This window comes from Mirounga angustirostris, unplaced genomic scaffold, assembly GCF_029215605.1.
Source record: "Mirounga angustirostris isolate CCGP_5_RB_7025 unplaced genomic scaffold, mMirAng1.0.hap1 SCAF_13, whole genome shotgun sequence".
Lineage (NCBI taxonomy): Eukaryota > Metazoa > Chordata > Mammalia > Carnivora > Phocidae > Mirounga > Mirounga angustirostris.
In genome coordinates this window covers 6,329,523-6,349,625 of record NW_026991721.1, presented here as the reverse complement: position 1 = coordinate 6,349,625, position 20,103 = coordinate 6,329,523, and the positions used below count along the sequence as shown (strand labels likewise).

At 40.2% G+C, this 20,103-nt stretch overlaps 1 protein-coding gene across 2 annotated transcripts in view; it reads left to right on the top strand.

Annotated features, from left to right (window-relative positions):
• PACS1 (phosphofurin acidic cluster sorting protein 1) overlaps positions 1 to 20,103 on the top strand; it is a 144,116-nt gene that overhangs the window by 85,650 nt on the left and 38,363 nt on the right. For both annotated transcript variants that reach the window (XM_045893233.3, XM_064576150.1), the window contains one exon: positions 16,118 to 16,205. In XM_045893233.3, coding sequence (XP_045749189.1) covers positions 16,118 to 16,205 — 88 coding nt within the window. The remainder of the gene's footprint in view (positions 1 to 16,117; positions 16,206 to 20,103) is intronic.

Below are 20,103 nucleotides of genomic sequence, written 5' to 3'. Positions count from 1 at the left end.
GAAAATCCTGTTGGAATTTTGATCAGTCTTGTATTTTGTGTATCAGTTTGGAAGAGAATTAAGATCTTGCTAGAATTTCCCTTATGCATGAGCATGGCATTTCTTTTATTTGTTTAATGTCTCAAAACATTTATACATGTACAGTATATCCTACAACTCCATGGAGGCCTTGCACATCTTGCAAAGGAAGGCAGTTTAGAGTAGTGGTTAAGAGCAAAGGCACTGGAACCAGACTCCTTGGGTTTAAATCCTCACTTAGCTGCTTACTAACTGTGTGGTCTTAGGTAAATCAGCCTCTCTGTGCCTTCATTTCCTCATCTGCAAAACAGAGCTAACAAGAGTTTCTGTTTCATAGAGACAGTAGTAAATGCTCAATAGTTGTTACCTCTTACTATTACTGTTTTATCCCAGGTGTCTTATTTTTTGTTACTTTGTGTATAGTATCTTTTTCAAAAAATGTTTTATTTCTTTGTTACTGGTGTTTAGAAATGCAGTTGATTTTTGGAAATCTAGCAACCTGGTTAAACTCTCATCAATCTTTTTTTTTTTTTAAAGATTTTATTTATTTGACAGAGAGAGATACAGCGAGAGAGGGAACACAAGCGGGGGAGTGGGAGAGGGAGAAGCAGGCTTCCCGCGGAGCAGGGAGCCCGATGTGGGGCTCGATCCCAGGACCCCGGGACCATGACCTGAGCCGAAGGCAGACGCTTAACGACTGAGCCACCCAGACGCCCCAAACTCTCATCAATCTTAATGGGAATTCTTCCAGATTTCCCAAATATCATATATCAGCCTGCAAATAATGACTTTTGTTTCTTCCATTTTAATCCTTATATTTTTATGTGATTTTGGTTCTGTTTTTTTGCTCTCTTACTGAGCTGACTAGCATACAACAGTATACCCTTGAATAGAAATGGGAATGGTGGATACCTTGTCATGTTCTTGGTTTTAAAGAAAATGTTCTAGGGTCGCCTCGGTGCCACAATCGGTTAATTGTCTGGCTCTTGGTTTCCCCTGAGGTCGTGATCTCAGAGTGATGGGATCCTGCCATGTCCAGCCATGGGTTGGGCTCCACACTCAGGTATGCTCAACACTGAGTCTGCTTAAGACTTTCTCTCCCCATCCAACCCCCACATGTGCATGTGCTCTTGCTCTCTCTATAAAATAAATTTTTAAAAAAGAAAATGTTCTAGGGCGCCTGGGTGGCTTGGTCATTAGGTGTCTGCCTTCAGCTCAAGTCATGATTCCAGGGTCCTGGGATCGAGCCCCGCATCAGGCTCCCTGCTTGGCGGGAAGCCTGCTTCTCCCTCTCCCACTCCCCCTGCTTGTGTTCCCTCTCTCTCTGTGTCTCTGTCAAATAAATAAATAAAATCTTAAAAAAAAAAAAATGTTCTAATACTTCGCCATTAAGGTTTTTGCTATGTATCCTTTATGTCAAGGAATATTTTTTCTTTTTTTTTTTAAGATTTATTTATTTGAGGTGGGGGGAGGGGGGGGTGCAGAGGGAGAGGGAATCCTAAGCAGGCTTCACACCCAGCACAGAGCCTGACCTGAGATCATGACCTGAGCCAAAATCAAGAATTGGAGGCCCAACCAACTGAGCCACCCAGGGGCCCCTACATTAGGTTTTCTCATGTTAAGGCATCCTTGTATTTGTGTATTTAACCCAAATGGGTCATGATGTATTTTTAATTTTTTTTTTTTTAAAGATTTTATTTAATTGACAGAGAGACAGCGAGAGAGGGAACACAAGCAGGAGGAGTGGGAGAGGGAGAAGCAGGCTTCCCACCAAGCAGGGAGCCCAATGAACCCAGGTGCCCCATGGTGTATTTTTTAGAATACATTACTAGGTTTAGTTTGCTAATATTTTGTTTTGAAATTTTGCATTTATGATTGTAAATTAGATTGGCCTTTAATTTTTCTTTCTTGGGTTAATAAGGATCTATGTTAATTTTATGAAATGAATTGGAAAGTGTTAGCTTTTTTTGATCCTCTTGAAAATGTATATAAGGTTAAAATTATCTCCTCCTTGAACATTTGATAGAATTTGCCTCTAAAAATCATCCAGACCTGGTATTTTCTTTCATAGAAGAGTTAAAAATTACTGTTCAGTGTCTTCAGTGGTTATAGGACCATTCAGGTGTTGTCCAGCTTCCCTAGTCATGTATGTTATGTTGTGTTTTTTTTAGGAATCTGCCTTTTTCATCTAAGTTTCCAACTTTATTTGCATAAGTGGTTTGTGGAATGCTCTTGTGACTCTCTGCTTTATCTAGAGTATGTCCTTTTAAAAACAATTCCAGGTTTCTAAATTTTATTACTAAGACATATATATTTTATTTTCTATTTTATAAAATGTGTTTTATCCTTACCATTTTCTTTTAGGTGTCTGGGTTTTTTTTTCTTAAGATTTTATTTATTTATTTTAGAGAGAGAGCACAAGCAGGGGGAGGAGAGAGAGAGAGAATCTCAAGCAGACTCCCCATAGAGCGAAGAGCCCCACACAGGGCTTGACATGAGGCTCGATCTCATAGCCCTGAGATCATGACCTGAGCTGAAATCAAGAGTCCAACACTCAACCAACTAAGCCACCCAGGTGCCCCCAGATGTTTGGGTTTATTTAACTGTTCTTTTTCTTTAAATGTCCTAATGGCTGCTTAGTTCATTAATTTCAGCATTTCTTCTTATCTAATATAACCATGTAAGACTATTACTTCCTCCAAAAAATAATAATAAAATAAAATTTCCTCTAAGAACCTCTTTAGTTTGGATATATAATGTTTCATTAATGTTGGGTTCTGAGTATTTTCTCATTTTTTCTTTTTCCTGTGTTTCTGGGTTATTTTTAACCCTTTTTCTTTGTTTCCTTTTGAATTGATGGAGGGTTTTTCTCACATTCCATTTAAACTACAAGTTTGAAAGATAGGTATTCAGTTTTTACTTTCTTGGTGATTACTCTCAAACTTTGAGTGTGAAAACTTAAGAGTTTAATGTTAGGGGATGCCTGGGTGGCTCAGTGGGTTAAGCATCTGCCTTCAGCTCAGGTCATGATCCCAGGGTCCTGGGATCGAGTCCCACATCAGGCTCCTTGCTCAGTGGGGAGTCTGCTTCTCCCTCTGCCTGCCACTCCCCCTGCTTGTGCTCACTCTCTGACAAATAAACAAAATCTTTTTTAAAAAAAGATTTTGTTAGTTTTCCTTTTTTTCCCTCTGAAACAATTCAGGAACCTTTAAAAAATTCTGACTTGAGTCAGTTCCTGTCACGTGCATGCTGTAATATTTACAATGTATAAATCAAACATAGGCATTCTTGTTTCATATTAGCCATGTTTGTTTAAATTTACCTAAATTTTATAATTTTGTATACCATTTCTTTTCCTATCCTTTATCTTTTAGGACCATTTTCTTGTTTTTACAGTTATCCTTAAGAAGTAGAATTAATGTTCAAGCCACCTTCCAAGGCACCCACAGTGACTCCCCCTCCTGGGATTCACACTCTTAAGTGGTTCCCTCCTACACTGAATAGGGCTGACCTGTGTAACCAGGAGGACATTCAGGAAACGATGGAGTGTGACTTCTGAGGCTGGGTCGTAAAATGCATTGCTCCTTTTGCCTTCCTCTGTCTTGAAACATTCCCTCTGTGGGGAAGCCAGCTGCTATGTCATGAGATTGTGAATCAGCCCTGGGAGAGGAACTGTGGCCACCTGTCAACTGCCAGTACTTGTAAGTGAGCCACCTGGGAAGAGGATGTCACAGCTATGGGCAAGATGATTGCTGCCCTGGCCCACATCTTGCCTGCAACCTCATGAGAAACCCTGAGCCAGGACCATCCAACTCCGATGCTTCTGAATTTCTGACACACAGAATATGTGAGATAATAAATGAACACTATTTTAAGCCATTTGTTTTGTTACATAGCAGTAGATAAATAATACACATTAATGAGAGTCTTTTGGTAGTAAACTGTCAGTTTTTGTTTTCCTGAAAATGTTTTAATTAACCCTCATTTCTAAAATATATTTTATCTGTGCATACAATTCTGTAAGGGATGAGATAGAGAGCCATCGTTGTTTTTATTCAAATAGCCAGTTTTCCAGTACTATTTATTAATTGAGTAACTCATCTACTTCTTGCATACAGTAAATTTTTGTTTATACTTGGGTCTAATTTTGGACTCTGTTCCTTATATTGATCTCTTTGTTTATTCTTTTACCAATACCACGATGTTTTCATTACTTGGGCTTTAGAATACATGTTAATATCCTACTGGATAAAGCCCTCTTCCTTTACTTTTTTTTGCCCCAGAAGTTTCTTGGCATCTGTCTGCCCTTTCTTCCCCCCTTCCTTCCTCCTTCCCTTCCATCTATCCTCCCTCCCTTCCTCTCTCTTTTTCTTTCCTTCTTCCTCTCTTTCTTTCTTCCTTCCTTTCTTCTTTCCTTCCTTCCTTTCTTTTTCCTATGAAATTTTTTAAACCTAAAGAAAAGTAGAGAGAAGGGTTTAATGAACCCCCATGTATATTCATCTCCTAGATTGAACAATCATTAAAATTCTTTCTGAAGTATTTTGAAGTTAATTACAAAATCATTTCCCCCTTGAATACTGCAGTGCGCATCTCTACTTACATTCTAATTATATTTAATTATTATTATTATTTTTAAAAGATTTTATTTATTTGACAGAGAGAGAAACAGCGAGAGAGGGAACACAAGTAGGGGGAGTGGGAGAGGGAGAAGCAGGCTCCCCGCTGAGCAGAGAGCCCGATGTGGGGCTCGATCCCAGGACCCTGGGATTATGACCTGAGCCGAAGGCAGCCAGTTAACCGACTGAGCCACCCAGGCGCCCCTAATTATATTTAATTATTATTACCTGCATTAAGGACACTTTTTATTTTTATATATTTATTTTGGTATTTTCATAATGATTCTACCAGTTTTTTGGTTGATTCTCTTGAGTTCCAGTACACAGGCATATATCTGCAAATGGGGATTGTTTTTTGTCCTCCTTTCAGCATTTATATAATTTCTTTCTTTTTTTAAAAAAAGATTTTATTTTATTTATTTATTTTAGATAGAGAGTGAGCACGGGGGGAAGGGCAGAGGGAGAGGATCTCAAGCACACTTTGCGTGGAACTCAGAGCCCAATGTGGGGCTCAGTCTCACGACCCGAGATCATGAACTGAGTTGAAACCAAGAGTCAGATGCTTAACTGACTCAGCCACCCAGGCGCCCCAATATCATTTATTTCTATTTACTTCAGCCAGCTTTTAAGAATAGCAGAGATAGGCCCTTATATTGCTCCTGTCTTCAGAAGTAATGCTGTGGTCTCTCATCTTTAATCCTGATGCTGACTATTTATGGAAAGTATATGTTTTTTAAGTTTATGTTAAGGAAGTATTTTTCTTTGATGTCTAAAATTAATTTTAAATTGATGTTAAAAACTAACAACAAAATAAAATTTAAAAAAATAATTTTTAAATTAAAAAAAATTTTTACATAATCTCTACACCCAACATGGGGCTCGAACTCACAACCCTGAGATCAAGAGTCCCATGCTCTAAAGACTGAGTCAGCCAGGCCATCCCTAAAGGTCTTTTTTAAAATTAGGAATGTAGGGGCGCCTGGGTGGCTCAGTTGGTTAAAAGTACGACTCTTGGTTTCAGCTCAGGTCATGATCCCATGGGTTGTGAAATCAAGCCCTGCATTAGCTCCTTGCTCAGTGGGGAATCTGCTTGAAGATTCTCTCCCTCTATCCCTCCCCCTGACACACGCTCTCTCACTCACACTTTCTCTAAAATAAATAAATCTTTAAAAAAACAAATAAAATTAAGAATGTATGTTGAATTCATCAAATGCCTTTTTAGCATCTAATAAGGTAATTGCATTTTTTCTTTCAAACTTATTAATGTGGTAAGATGTATTAATAATTCCCTATTATTCAACCATGCTTGTCTTGGGAGTCTCCCTCAGATATACTTTTGTTTTAATGTACTTTATTGGTTCTTGCCCCTGACTCAGATCACTTATTTTTGGCTGGACCAAAATTTGGAGGGTTTTTGTTTTGTTCTTCCCACACACCTCTTCTGCCTCTATCACTGAAACACGTGGATTAAGGGCTGTCATATTGAAGGACTATAATTTAAGTGGCTAGTACATGTCAGATGCTGATGGTATGTATGGTTCCTTTGAGCAAAGTTTAAGGAAGGCACTTAACCTTTTTCAACACTTCTGATATGCCAGGCTTTATGCTTAGGTACTTTTCACACTTGCTAGTTCACATAGCAATTGTTTTATAGATGATAAACTTACATTTAAGTCTGTTCTAAATTACTGAAGGAGCTGCAGACATTAGAATTTTTATGTGTAGTTTTGGGGCGCCTGGGTGGCTCAGTTGGTTAAGCGACTGCCTTCGGCTCAGGTCATGATCCTGGAGTCCCTGGATCGAGTCCCGCATCGGGCTCCCTGCTCAGCGGGAAGCCTGCTTCTCCCTCTCCCACTCCCCGTTTGTGTTCCCTCTCTCGCTGTGTCTTTCTCTGTCAAATAAATAAATAAAATCTTTAAAAAAAAAAAAAAGAATTTTTATGTGTAGTTTTAATAGCAAGACCCCTTCCCACCTCCCCTGACGTTTAAGGTCCTTTCCCCTCCAGAAGATTATCATCAAGGAGATTGTAGAAAGGGAGGAAAATGTTATAATCTCGTTGATATGTGCAAGTAATTGGCATTTTTATCCCCCAAATAAACATATGCTAAGTAACTGAAAGTTAGGGGTTTACTTATAAACTTATGTACCTCTGCTTCACAGAAAGTCACATCCTATGGTTAGGGAATAAAACATGCCAAAGCCTATTCCTGGGTTATGTTTTTTGTTTGGGTCTGAATTTTTTCTCATTCTCTGGTGTTTCCCCATCTGAACAATGCCTAGTTCCATCTGATTTTTTTGTGAGACAGAGACAGGAAGTCTTTTTTCCTTTTACCCAATCATTGTAAAATCCATTCCTCTCTGCATCTCATTCAAGCCATCTCTCCCAAGTTGTGCCTTTCGAGATGATAATTGAGTTACTTTGCTTTTTAAAAATCTGCTTTAAAATTACTAATTTTGTTTGTTTATTTGTTGTGAGAAAGGGATTTCATGCCCATGAGCAGGGGAAGGGGCAGAGGGAAAGGGAGAGAGAGAATCCCAAGCAGGCTCCACAGAGACCCACCCAGGGCTCGATCTTACAACCCTGAGATCATGACCTAAGCCAAAATCAAGAGTCTGACAGTCAACTGACTGAGCCACCCTGATGCCCTGAATTACTAATTTTAAAATAATATTGCCTTAATTCACTGTTTCACAGTCTATGCTATTTTATGTAAAACTATAACTTCAATGTCTACATATTCAGGTAACTTCTTAAGCAGTAAAATTACACTGCTCAGAAATTTACCTTTTGTGTTACTGTTATTGAAGTTCATCCAGGTATCTACAAGTGCCCTGTTAAAACTGAAGCAATTGTAAAAATGAAGATCACCCTCACAAAGGAAAAACTTTTCCATAATTTTTTTCTGTTGATTTGCTCTTTGTCCTGATAAATGCCATTGCAGAGGGAAGGTAGAGCTTCTTCCTATTTTGTGATTAAAGAAATAAAAGGGAGAAAAAATTGATTTGCTCATATAGCATAGTCATTTCTTGGTAGGAGCAAAAAAACATCCAGGTCACCTGTCTTCTGGTCCCAAAAGGACCATCAGTGTGATTCAGAGACTGACTATGCGGTGTTTTATTCCACCCAGATCTTTGTTTCCCATTCTTCCATCTTTCCTATCCAAACTATGGCCACTTCACTCTCCATTGATACCCTAGTAGAAAGGAGATTTGGGGAGTGGGGGTGGAATATGCCTATTTCTCTTTCGGTGGGTCTCTCTAGTTCTGATTTGCATGGAGCACGTTTGAAGCAGCTGTGAAATACAGGTGGGGACCGTTTGCAGATGACTTTTAAGGCTGTTTCTCCTTCCTCTTATGGTGAAGCACAAAACAAAATAATTTAGAAGGCTTCGAAAGATTCTTGTTATTATATTTTTATATCATTCTCTATCGACTTACCAAGTAGACAGCCTTATTCTTTCAGATTCAGTCAATTGGGATCTAAAGAAAACTTCTTGAGAGAATTTACTTGGGCTCAAACAATATGTCCTCACTGAAGCTGTGAGCTAAAGAAGAAACTCTCTTCTTTTATGTAATTTAGTATTTAATTTTGTATGCACCATTACATTTGTTAGATAATTGTTTGATACGCTTAAATCCTGTCCTCTCAACTAGATTATAAACTGCTCAAAAGCAGAGATTATGCCTCATTTTTCTATGTACCTTATAGCTTCTGGCATAAAGCTAAGTACATTGAAGATAAATACAGTAAAAGGTTGATGAAAATCTTGCTGTGCAAAAAGAAAGTCTTTAAGCCAGTTATAGACTCCATCAGTGTTACTCTGATTGTCCTTCCTGTTGATGACGGCAGTGAGGGTATTCTCCTCGAGGGCTCAAGGGCCTGCCAAGTGGAAAGGAAATGACTGAGATGCAGGGAGTGCGAGTAGAGGCCAGGAGGAGCTCCCTCCCTGTTTAGAATGGCAGTTGCATCACTACCCTATTGGAAGGAAGTCGGTCCCCCAAAAAAGCAGGCTTAAACAGTGAACAAATAAGAATGATCACGATGGCGATGACAGTTCCAAGCGTAGCAGTTACAGCATCTTACCATATGCCAGGCCCTGTTTTGCCTTCCGTTCTCTCAGTTAAACCATATCACAGTGTTATTAAGTAGGCACTATTGTTATCTTCATTTTATATGAGAAAATCAAGACACAGTCACCAAAGGTTACCCAACAAGGAAAGAAAGGGGTGGGATCAGGAAAAGACCAAGATGCAGAAAGAAGAAGCACTTTGAGTAATCAGGGGACCTTGATTTGATGTTTCGTTGTTTTATTAATGCTGGACTTCACTAGCATTTCCAAATGGAGTCTTTTTTTTAAATTAATTTATTTATTTATTAGAGAGAGACAGTGAGAGAGGGAACACAAGCAGAGGGAGTGGTAGAGGGAGAAGCAGGCTTCCCACCGAGCGGAGAGCCGGATGTGCGGCTCCATCCCAGGATCCTGGTATCATGACCTGAGCTGAAGGCAGACGCTTAACGACTGAGCCACCCAGGCGTCCCTCCAAATGGAGTCTTAAAAAATGACAATAATGAGTCCTATTATCAGTATATTTTCAAAATGCCTTTGCAGAAGGGAAGATTATTTTTGGGCTGAATAACCTGGGATCGTCCTTTATAAGTCCTTTGGATTCCAGCCATCGTTGTGATACTCTGTTTTACTTGAAAGGCAGATCGTTGACTTCTTTGAGTTCTAGCACATAGAAGTGCACCTTTTCTGTCTGGCCTTTCACTGACATACCAGAGGTGGATTAGCTGGGGGAACCCCAGCCATACGTTCCATTTGAAACCTCCTTTGGTTAAAGACTTTTACCTAGGGGCGCCTGGGTGGCTCAGTCGTTAAGCGTCTGCCTTCGGCTCAGGTCATGATCCCAGGGTCCTGGGATCGAGCCCTGCATCGGGCTCCCTGCTCAACGGGAAGCCTGCTTCTCCCTCTCCCACTCCCCCTGCTTGTTCTCCCTCTCTCACTGTGTCTCTCTCTGTCAAATAAATAATAAAAATCTTAAAAAAAAAAAAAAAAGACTTTTACCTAGAACCACCCTGTTGTCTCATCCCTAGATGAGGAGACAAGTAGGAAGGGAGGTACAGAGGAGTCTTCAGCCAGCTCCCATGTTCCCAAGGTGTACCATGAAACTGGCTTCCAACCCAGTGTACCCCAGAGATTCCTAGTGAGCTCTCTGAAATGCAGAAGTCTAGGAATTTGGTTCTTCTAAGGATTGTGAAAAGAACCTTTTTTTCTTTCAACTTTTGAGGTATCTTCCCTTCCTTCTATAAGGATAAAAGCCAGGATTTCTTTTTTTTTTTATTATTATTATGTTATGTTCATCACCATACATTGCATCATTAGTTTTTGATGTAGTGTTCCATGATTCATTGTTTGCGTATAACACCCAGTGCTCCATGCAGAACGTGCCCTCTTTAATATCCATCAGGCTAACCCATCCTCCACCCCCCTCCCCTCTAGAACCCTCAGTTTGATTTTCAGAGTCCATAGTCTTTCATGGTTTGTCTCCCCCTCCGATTTCCCCGCCTTCATTCTTCACCTCCTGCTATCTTCTTCTTTTTTTTTTTTCCTTAACATATAATGTACTATTTGTTTCAGAGGTACAGATCTGTGATTCATCAGTCTTACACAATTCACAGCGCTCACCATAGCACATACCCTCCCCAGTGTCTGTCTGGAAAGAGCCAAGATGTCTATCGACAGATGAATGGATAAAGAAGATGTGGTATATATATACAACGGAATATTATGCAGCCATCAAAAAGAATGAAATCTTGCCATTTGCAGTGATGTGGATGGAACTGGAGGGTATTATGATGAGTGAAATAAGTCAATCAGAGAAAGACATGTATCCTATGACCTCACTGATATGAGGAATTCTTAATCTCAGGAAACAAACTGAGGGTTGCTAAAGCCAGGATTTCTTGATAGGGCATCACCCTTTAAAACGGACTTTGAGGGGGGGCACCTGGCTGACTCAGTCTGAAGAGCATGTGACTCTTTTTTTTTTTTTTTTTTAAGATTTTCTTTGTTTGTCAGAGAGAGAGGGAGAGAGGGAGAGCACAAGCAGGAAGAGCGGCAGGCAGAGGGAGAAGCAGGCTCCCCACTGAGCAAGGAGACCAATGCAGGACTCTGTCCTAGGACCCTGGGATCAGGACCTGAGCTGAAGGCGACGCTTAACGACTGAGCCACCTGGGTGTCCTGAGCATGCGACTCTTGATCTCAGGGTCATGAGTTCTGGCCCCACGTTGGATGTAAAGATAGCTAAAAAATAAATAAATAAACCTAAATAAATAAAATGACTTTGGGAATAATTCAGCTGATTCTCTCAAAAGTATTTGAGAGCTGGTGACTGAACCCTACCTACACCTTGGGAATCTGTTCCTGGTGTATCACTTAAAAATAAGTTTACCTGCATATAACAACAACAACAACAGATTCAAAATAAGATATTTATGTAAGATAGCAGTTTATTTCTTTCTCACTTAAGAAAAATAAAAAATCCAGAGCTAAATAGTCCACAGTTGATACAGTAGCTCCTACAGTGTCATCAAGGACCCTGACTCCTCTCTTTCTAATTTACATTCCTGACACATGGCTTGAATTATCAAGGTTTGCTCATGGTCCAAGTTAGTTGTAGGAGCTAAAGCCATCAGCCTGCATTGCAGACCAGGAGAAGGTAAAAGGATCTGTCAGGTGAGTGGATTCCCTTTAAAAAAATCTTCCCACAAGTGGTACCTAATATGTCCACTTACACATTGGCCACATTTTAGCCATGTATTCTCACCTAGCTGCCAAAGAAGCTGGAAAGCATGGTCTTTTATTTTAAGAAGCAACATGCTCAGCTAAAAATTGGTGCTCTGTTACTAAGTAGGAAGGGGAAATAGATGTTGGATAGGCAATTAGCAGACTCTAGGACACTGGGTAGAACCTTCCTTTAGAAAGAAGAAACAGTTTAGGAGCATCTGGGTGGCTCAGTTGGTTAAGTGTCTGCCTTCAGGTCAGGTCATGATCCTAAGGTCCTGGGATCAAGCCCTGTGTTAGGCTTCCTGCTCAGCAGGGAATTTGCTTCTTCCTCTCCCTATGCCCCTCTCCCCTGCCCGTAGTGTCTCGTGCCTGTGTGCATTCTCTCTCTCTCTCAAATAAAATATTTTTAAAAACAGTTTTATTGAAGTATTGACATACAATAAGCTGCACATATTTAAAGTGTACAATTTGACAAGTTTTGACATAAATACATACTTGTGAAACCATCACCACAATTCAGATAATGAACATATCCATCACCCCAATAGTACCCTTTTGTAATTATCCCTTTCCGCCCACTCTGTGTTGGGGTTCTACAAGACCACCCCTGGGTTTGATGATTCCTAAGAGGACTCACAGGACTCAGAATACACAGTCATAGTCACAGCTATGATTTATTTCAGCAAAAGGGTACAAAAGTGAAGTCAGTGAAAAGAAAAAGTACATGGGCAAAACCTGGAGGAAACCAGGTACAAGCTTTCAAGAGTCTTCTCCCAGTGGAGTCACACAATATACACTGAATTGTGACAACTAGGAAGTGTTGTTACCAAGGAAGCTCATTAGAGACCTAGTGCCTAGGTTTTTACTGGGGGCTGGTCATTTGGGTACCCTCTTCCTAGCACATAGCGAAATTACAGACTACCAGATAAGAAAGTTACACCTGTGACTTGCACTATATTTTCTGTTGGACAAGAATTTTACTACTCAGGATATTGGGGTGGAGCTAGGACTGAAACAGATTTGTGTCTTTATATTTGCTATCTCCAGTGCCTTTCCTCCCATCCTCTCTCAAATTCGTTCCAGTTAGGCCTTCATTTTCACTATTCTGTGAAACTGCTCTTGTTAAGGTCTGTGTGACTAAATTCAGTCATCTCTTCTCAGTCTTTGTCTTGACCCATCAGCAGCATTTGATACAGCCAACCATTCTGTCTTGGCTTTAGAATATCACATTTATTTGGTGTTCCCCCTGCCTCCCTGGTTGATCCTTTTGGATCACCTTTGCTAGTTCATTGTCTTCACCTCTCTCTGTCTTTAATGGTGAAGTGTTCTTGGGCTTAACCCTGGTGCTCTTCTCTTTGTATGTGCCCTCATTCTATGGATCATCTCATCCAGCCTTGTGACTTTAAATTCCATTTGTATGCCACACTTGCATATTGATGTTTCCAGTCTGGAGACAAACTTATATATCTAACTCTCTACTCAACATGTCTACTTTGAAGTCATAGACATCTCACACTTAAAGCGTCCAAAATTGAAGTCTTGACCTTAAACTCCTCAAACCTGCTTTACCCAGAGTTTTCCCCATCTTAGTTAATGACAACCCCACCTTTCCAGATGTTCAGGCCAAAAACCCAGGAGCTGACCTACATCTTCAATAGTATATCCTGAAGTCAAACCATTTTTTACCACCTCCACTGCTGCCATGCTGCTGCCACCCTCTAAGCCATTAGTCATCTATTGCTTGCACTATGACAGTTGCCTTCTAACTCAACTTTTCCCTTCTCCCCTTTGCTTTCCTTCATTCTATCCTAATAGAACAGCTAGAAGAATCTTATTAAAATGTAAAACATGCCTGGGGCGCCTGGGTGGCTGAGTCAGTTAGGCAGCTACCTTCAGCTCAGGTCACCATCTCAGACTCATTGTTCTTGGGTTCTCTTGAGAGCTAGGCATAAGAATAGGAATATAATTAATGTGTACTAATAAACTACCAAACGGTTTTCTCAAATGATTGTATGACTTTGCACTCTTACCAGCCACACGGGGGACTTCTGGTTATGCCACATCTTCACCAGCACTTGGAATTATTAAAACAGGAGTGTGATCAGGGCAGGACCCTTCTGTTTAGGCCTTGGGTTCTGTATTTTAACTGCATAAGAAGTACCCAACCAATAAAACATAGGGTAACAAGAAAACCTAAGATCACAATCTACCTCAGCCTCTTATGCATTGCAACACCTCCAGTCAGAACATTTGCCAGTCTCAGTCAGGCTTAATCATCCTTGGAACTGTCTGGGACTGTCAACTGTGTGTGAGTGTGGGCTTAAGGAGAAATGTATCTTATTTCCTTGGAGTTTTTCTGTTATTAAAATATATGTTGAAAATATTTACTTGTAATTAAAATAATTTCTTCTAACTTTCTAATAAAGTGCCTTGTAGTAACTTAAATCGGGTTCTGGGCTAAGATAGGCCTAAATTTGCATCTTGGCTCAACCACTTTTTGTGTGATCTTGGTCAAGTCTCTCAATCCTTCTGGCATCCTCATCTGTAAAATGGACATATTACTCACCTCTTAGAATTATTGTGAGACTTACATGAAATAATGCAATATATATCAAGCAACTGGTACATGGTAGATGCTTAATGAGTCATAGGCATTTTTCTTATACTTTGAAGAACTAGACTGCATTTAAGTCCCCACATCCTTTGAGTCATACCATTAAAAACAAACAAATAAAAAGATCTATTGAACTGATTGCCAATAGAATGGCAATCAGTGTGGTGTGTCTAGTTTCTAAGCAAACACTAAGCATATCCAGTCTTGCTGTTGCTTTGTTACCTAAGGTATTAAATCATTCTTGGCTTTCTTGTTTACATAAGGTGCTGTGGCATAAAGGTTTGTTTATTTGTTCAGTAAACATTTATTGGTCTATGATGTGTTATTCCTTCCTGACAAAATTCTGCCATATCATCCTACAGTTTTTACATGTTCTATAAGAGGAAAGATGGTCCAGAGCCTTATGGGACATAAAGGAGCTGAGGACAAGGAGTTTACATAATAGAAGTCATTACTTTTCTTCCCCTCTGGATTGTGTCATCTCCATGAGGCTAAGGACCACATCCTCTATGATTCTAACAACTAATCCAGTGCCCAGCACACAGGAGATGCTCACTAAATGTGTGGAATTTATAAAAGAGTGAAGAAGGATCACAAGCAAAGGGGAAGAAACACGTGTCCCAGATTTATTACTGCGACTCTTTATATCTTGCAGTGAGTTTATTCAGCACCAGCAGATCAGTCTGAAGGTAGAAAATGTTTGCTTTGGAAAGAAACAAAAACCTGACCCATCAAAAGCATCCATAATTAGCTGCCTTTAGTGAGGAGCAAAATGTGGCACATCCAGTCTCTTCCGTTTGTCTATCCAGTCATGTTCCCTTTCCTTTCCGACAAGGCTTGAAAGTCAGTTAAACAATGTAGTTACATTTCTTAATAGCCAACTATGCAGAATATAATAATCCCTTTGGTGTTGGCAGAACCAGAGTTCCTTTTGGGTCAGCACATCTCTACCCTGAAGGGAAAAGAGAAACATAATGCTGAGGGTAGGCATTGAGGGGGAGATTTTGGAAGAGTGAGCACGAACCCAGGTGATTCCAGTTTAACAAATCTGAGTGTGTTTTAGGAGCACAGATGAGGGAGTCAATGGCTGAAGAGGCATTAGGGAATTATAAAATTTTATTTAACAGATTTTTGCTGAGCAAATATCTGCTCAGCCCTTTGGTAGAAGGCCCAGAGGGGTGGCACCCAAGGACCTAAAAGAAATTCAGTATGACTGGAGCTTAGAGCATGAGGAAGGAGTGGAGAGAAGCAAGACAGGCAGAAAGCAGGGGCAAGAGAACTACAGCACTGGAGAGAGGGGACGCATAAAATGGAGTGTAATTCTGAGGACTTGTTATGACTCTGGTAAGCGGCATCCTTTGTGTGACTCCCATTCACCAGAGCCTCTCCAAGGGAGAGAATGTTCTGGACTTGAACCACTCAAACCAGAAGCAGAAACGCAGTATCCAAAGTTTCCCTCCCAACTCCTACTAGAAGACCAGAGTAGCCCTGTTGTGGTAAGGCAAGATCAGATTACAGTTGCTGACACCAGAGCAAGGGACAGTCCTACCTCTTTCAGGTAAGGGAACTTCCTCATTGTGGCACTGAAGATTTTCTGCATACCTGAAGCACAATTCAGCTGAAATCCAAATTGTGACCATTTCAGTCATTTTCTGCAAGTGGTATCTATTTTGTTTGTGTGGATTATCTCCTGGTTGCTACAGATTTACATCTATAAATGTTTCAGGTATGATTAGATGTAAAGTGGAAGAGGGACTGGAGAAGCAAAATAAACATCTATACCTGCCCTTGGTATACTTACCCCTCTCCCTCAGAAATTGCTCCCATGTACTGGAAGTAGAAAAGTGTGTCAGTTTTAGCTTGAGATCATTGGATCCACAGAGGTTCATGGAATAATGTACCTTTTGACAATTCTCAAGTATCAGAATTAAACAGGAGGGTGCTCTTTTACTAAAGGGGGACACATTTTGGCATTCTAACGTTCTTTCTTTAGGTAAAGCAGTGTTTCCCCAACATCATCTATCACTTTTCTCATAAGTTCCTTATGTTTGACTGGATTGTCTTTCTCAAAATTTTTCTAGGCTGTTCAGCTTGACCCTGAAGAAACTCGTCATGCTAAAAGAAATGGACAAAGATCTTAACTCAGTGGTCATTGCTGTAAAGCTACAGGTGAGTTGAGCAGGATTGTTTGTTCAGGGTCCAAGGAAGCTGGATAACTTTTTGCCTGTGGTTGGGGCTCCAGAAATACTGATGGGGGCCTAACTCTTCCCTCCTTCCCTTCCTCCTCAGGCAAGCAAGGAACAATAGTGTAAGATGACTGAGTTCATGAGAACTAATGAGTCCCAGTCCTGTCTCTTAGTTAAACCACTCAGTTTCTTTAAACCTTAGTTTCTTTGAACATTTAAAACTTGGTCCTTCCTGCCCTGCATATCTAATAGGATTAGTCTGAAGATCTGGTGATACAGATGATGCTAAAATGTTTGATAAATGATTCAGAAATTGCTGTGGTGGCCAGTGCCTGTTTCAGCCTTATTCCCAGGGTTTCTGGGTCCAAGCTCCAATGGGTTGGAGAAGCACTTTGGAGGTTTTCTATAAGATAGAAGAAATTTATAGATTATTGTTTCAGACTTGGCAATTAAAAATTTACTGGAATATTTTAACTTCTGGGTAATCCACCCATTAAACTCCTTATATTTACTCAGTATCTTCAAGGGACCCAAAATACTTCACATTCATACTGTAAGCATTCCCGAAGTTCAGGAGAGAAGGGAGAACTGAACTACAGGAAGGTTAAGCAATTTACCTGTTGCCAGCTAATTACCAGGTGGCAGAAGTGGTACTAGAAACTAAAGAGCAGGTAATTTATATATAGTCATTAAACTCCACTACTAGGCCTTCCTTAACCGTTAAGTCCTTTCTAATGATGACTCTCTAGAGCTTACTGAGATTCTGGAGTCATTAAATAATGATTGGATTCTTCAGCTTAAGAATGGTGTATTTAGTTAATTCTTACTCGTTGAAAAGTAGTGAACTATATGGTAACTCCCTACTATCCAGCATATTTTATTGGCTAGATCAGCTATGATGCAGCAGGTTATTCTTCTGATATTGGCTTCATTAAAATCCATGTGTGTAGGGGCACCTGGGTGGCTCAGTTGGTTAAGTGTCTGCCTTCCGCTCAGGTCATGATCCCAAGATCCTGGGATAGAGTCCCGCATCAGGCTCCCTGCTCAGCAGGGAGTCTGCTTGTCCCTCTCTCTCTGCCCCTTCCCACCTGCTTGTGCGCTCTTTCCCTCTCAAATAAATAAATAAAAATAAAATAAAATCCCTGTCTGTAGCTCTCACAGTATGTGTACCATACACTGAGGTCCTCAGCTTTCTTTCTGAGATAAATACATTATCTTAATTTAGTCCTCAAAACTTAAAGCATTTTGATTATTCCTTATGAATTCCTACATGTCTCACTTTATATTCTGATTCCCTGTTATCTTTGTACATAATTCCTCCCAGTTCTGTGAAACATTCCCAGGCACCCTGAGTTGAAAAAGCAAGTATGGAACAACGATGTGCAAGTGGAGACTTTCAGTGTCTTTGCTTCCTGTCCTGATTTTGCACCCATTTCTAGGTCATGGGCAGGGTTCCGGTTTTCAGGAATTGTTGCCTTTGCTAAAAGCTGTTGCTTTCCAGGCAAACACTGTTGGTACGGTTTCAAAAGTTCCCCACTGCTTTTGCCATCCCTTCAGTCAAATGCCTTTGCCAAAAGAAATAATTCCCTGATTAAATATTTAACATTCTGTAAAATTTAAAATTATATCAAAAAACTTATAAATATCCTGAATTTTTTATTGCTTTACTTCTAACCAGCTGGAAGTAATTACAGATGTTATCACATTCTTTTATCCATTGACTTGTCTATTCATTTATTCATACATTTAATAAATTTTTATTGAGCATCTATTATATGCAAAGCATTGCTCTAGGCACAGGGGATACAGCAGTGAGCAGATAAAACAGAAATGGGAAACATGCATAAAGCACTTTTTTATAAGATTGATTTATTTGAGAGAGTTTGTGGGGACAAGGTGGGGGGGGCAGAGGGAGAGGGAGAGAGGGAATCTCAAGCAGACTCCCCACTGAGTGTGGAGCCTGACGCAGGGCTCGGTCTCATCACCCTGAGATCATGACCCAAGCTGAAATCAAGAGTTGGACACTTAACGAACTGAGCCTCCCAGGTGTCCCAAACATGCTTAAAGCACTTCTGCTTCATAGTGAAGTATGGCTATTGTCTTGAACAAATACTTGTGCAATTCAGTTGTGAATTAAAATAGCTGCTTTTGGGGGCACCTGGGTGGCTCAGTCATTTAATTGTCTGGCTCTTGATTTCGGCTCAGGTCATGATCTTGGGTTGTGAGATGGAGCCCCACGCCAAGGTTCTGCACTGGACATGGAGCCAGCTTAAGATTCTCTCTCTCCCTCTCCCTCTGCCGCTCCCCCTGCTCATGTTCACATGCTCTTTCTCTCAAATAAATAAATAAATAATAACTGCTTTTGTTATGGAACACCATTTTTATGTGAAAGAAGGTCTTATAGACAAACTGGTTATTCAGACTCAGCTACTTGGAAGATATTTTCTTGAAAATGAGCAAAGTGAACCTATCACTTCTAGGGAAACAACTGAGAATATTTTTGGCCAATGATAAATAAAATTTGATGTTTCAAGTGAAAATTAGAATTTTGGAAAATGTGCTGTCACTATAAGCTTCACAGCTTCCCAATTCTTAAGGACTTTTCTGAAAAGATCAGTGGTGATAGTAATGATAATAATTTTTTAAATTGTATAATAAAAAATGTGTCCACCTCACACCAGTCAGAATGGCTAAAATTAACAAGTCAGGAAACAACAGATGTTGGCAAGGATGCAGAAAAAGGGGAACCCTCCTATACTGTTGGTGGGAATGCAAGCTGGTGCAGCCACTCTGGAAAACAGTGTGGAGGTTCCTCAAAAAGTTGAAAATAGAGCTACCCTATGACCCAGCAATTGTACTACTGGGTATTTACCCCAAAGATACAAATGTAGTGATCCGAAGGGGCACCTACACCCCAGTGTTTATAGCAGCAATGTCCACAATCACCAAACTATGGAAAGAGCCTAGATGTCCATCAACAGATGAATGGATAAAGAAGATGTGGTATATATATACAATGGAATATTATGCAGCTATCAAAAAATGAAATCTTGCCATTTGCACCAACGTGGATAGAACTAGAGGGTATTAACGCTAAGCGAAATACAAGTAGCATATGATCTCACCGACATGAGGAATTTGAGAAACAAGACAGGATCATAGGGGAAGGGAGGAAAAAATGAAACAAGACGAAACCAGAGAGGGAGACAAACCATAAGAGACTCCTAATCTCAGGAAACAAACTGAGGGTTGCTGGAGTGGAGGGGGGTGGGAGGGATGGGGTGGCTGGGTGATAGACATTGGGGAGGGTATGTGCTATGGTGAGCACTGTGAATTGTGTAAGACTGATGAATCACAGACCTGTACCCTTGAAACAAAGAATACATTATATGTTAATAAAAAAAGTTTTTTTTAAATGTGTAACATTTGAAAGGTTTGCCTAACTCAGTGAACCAGTGTTTTCCAAATGACCAGTGCATGATGTTACAAAATCATGCTGGGTAAAAGATCCGTTCAAAGAACAAAATAGACCAATGGATAAAATTTTTATTTTTAGGGCGCCTGGGTGGCTCAGTCGTTAGGCGTCTGCCTTCGGCTTGGGTCATGATCCCAGGGTCCTGGGATCAAGTCCCGCATCAGGCTCCCTGCTTGGCAGGAAGCCTGCTTCTCCCTCTCCCACTCCCCCTGCTTGTGTTCCTGCTCTCGCTATCTCTCTGTTAAATAAATAAATAAAATCTTTAAAAAAAAATTTATTTTTAACATCTTATTTTGAAATAATTTTAAATTTGCAGAAGAGATGCAGGGATAGTACATAGAGTTCCTGTATTCCCTTTGCCCAGCTTTTCCCAATGTTAACATCTTTCTTAGCCATGGTACATTTA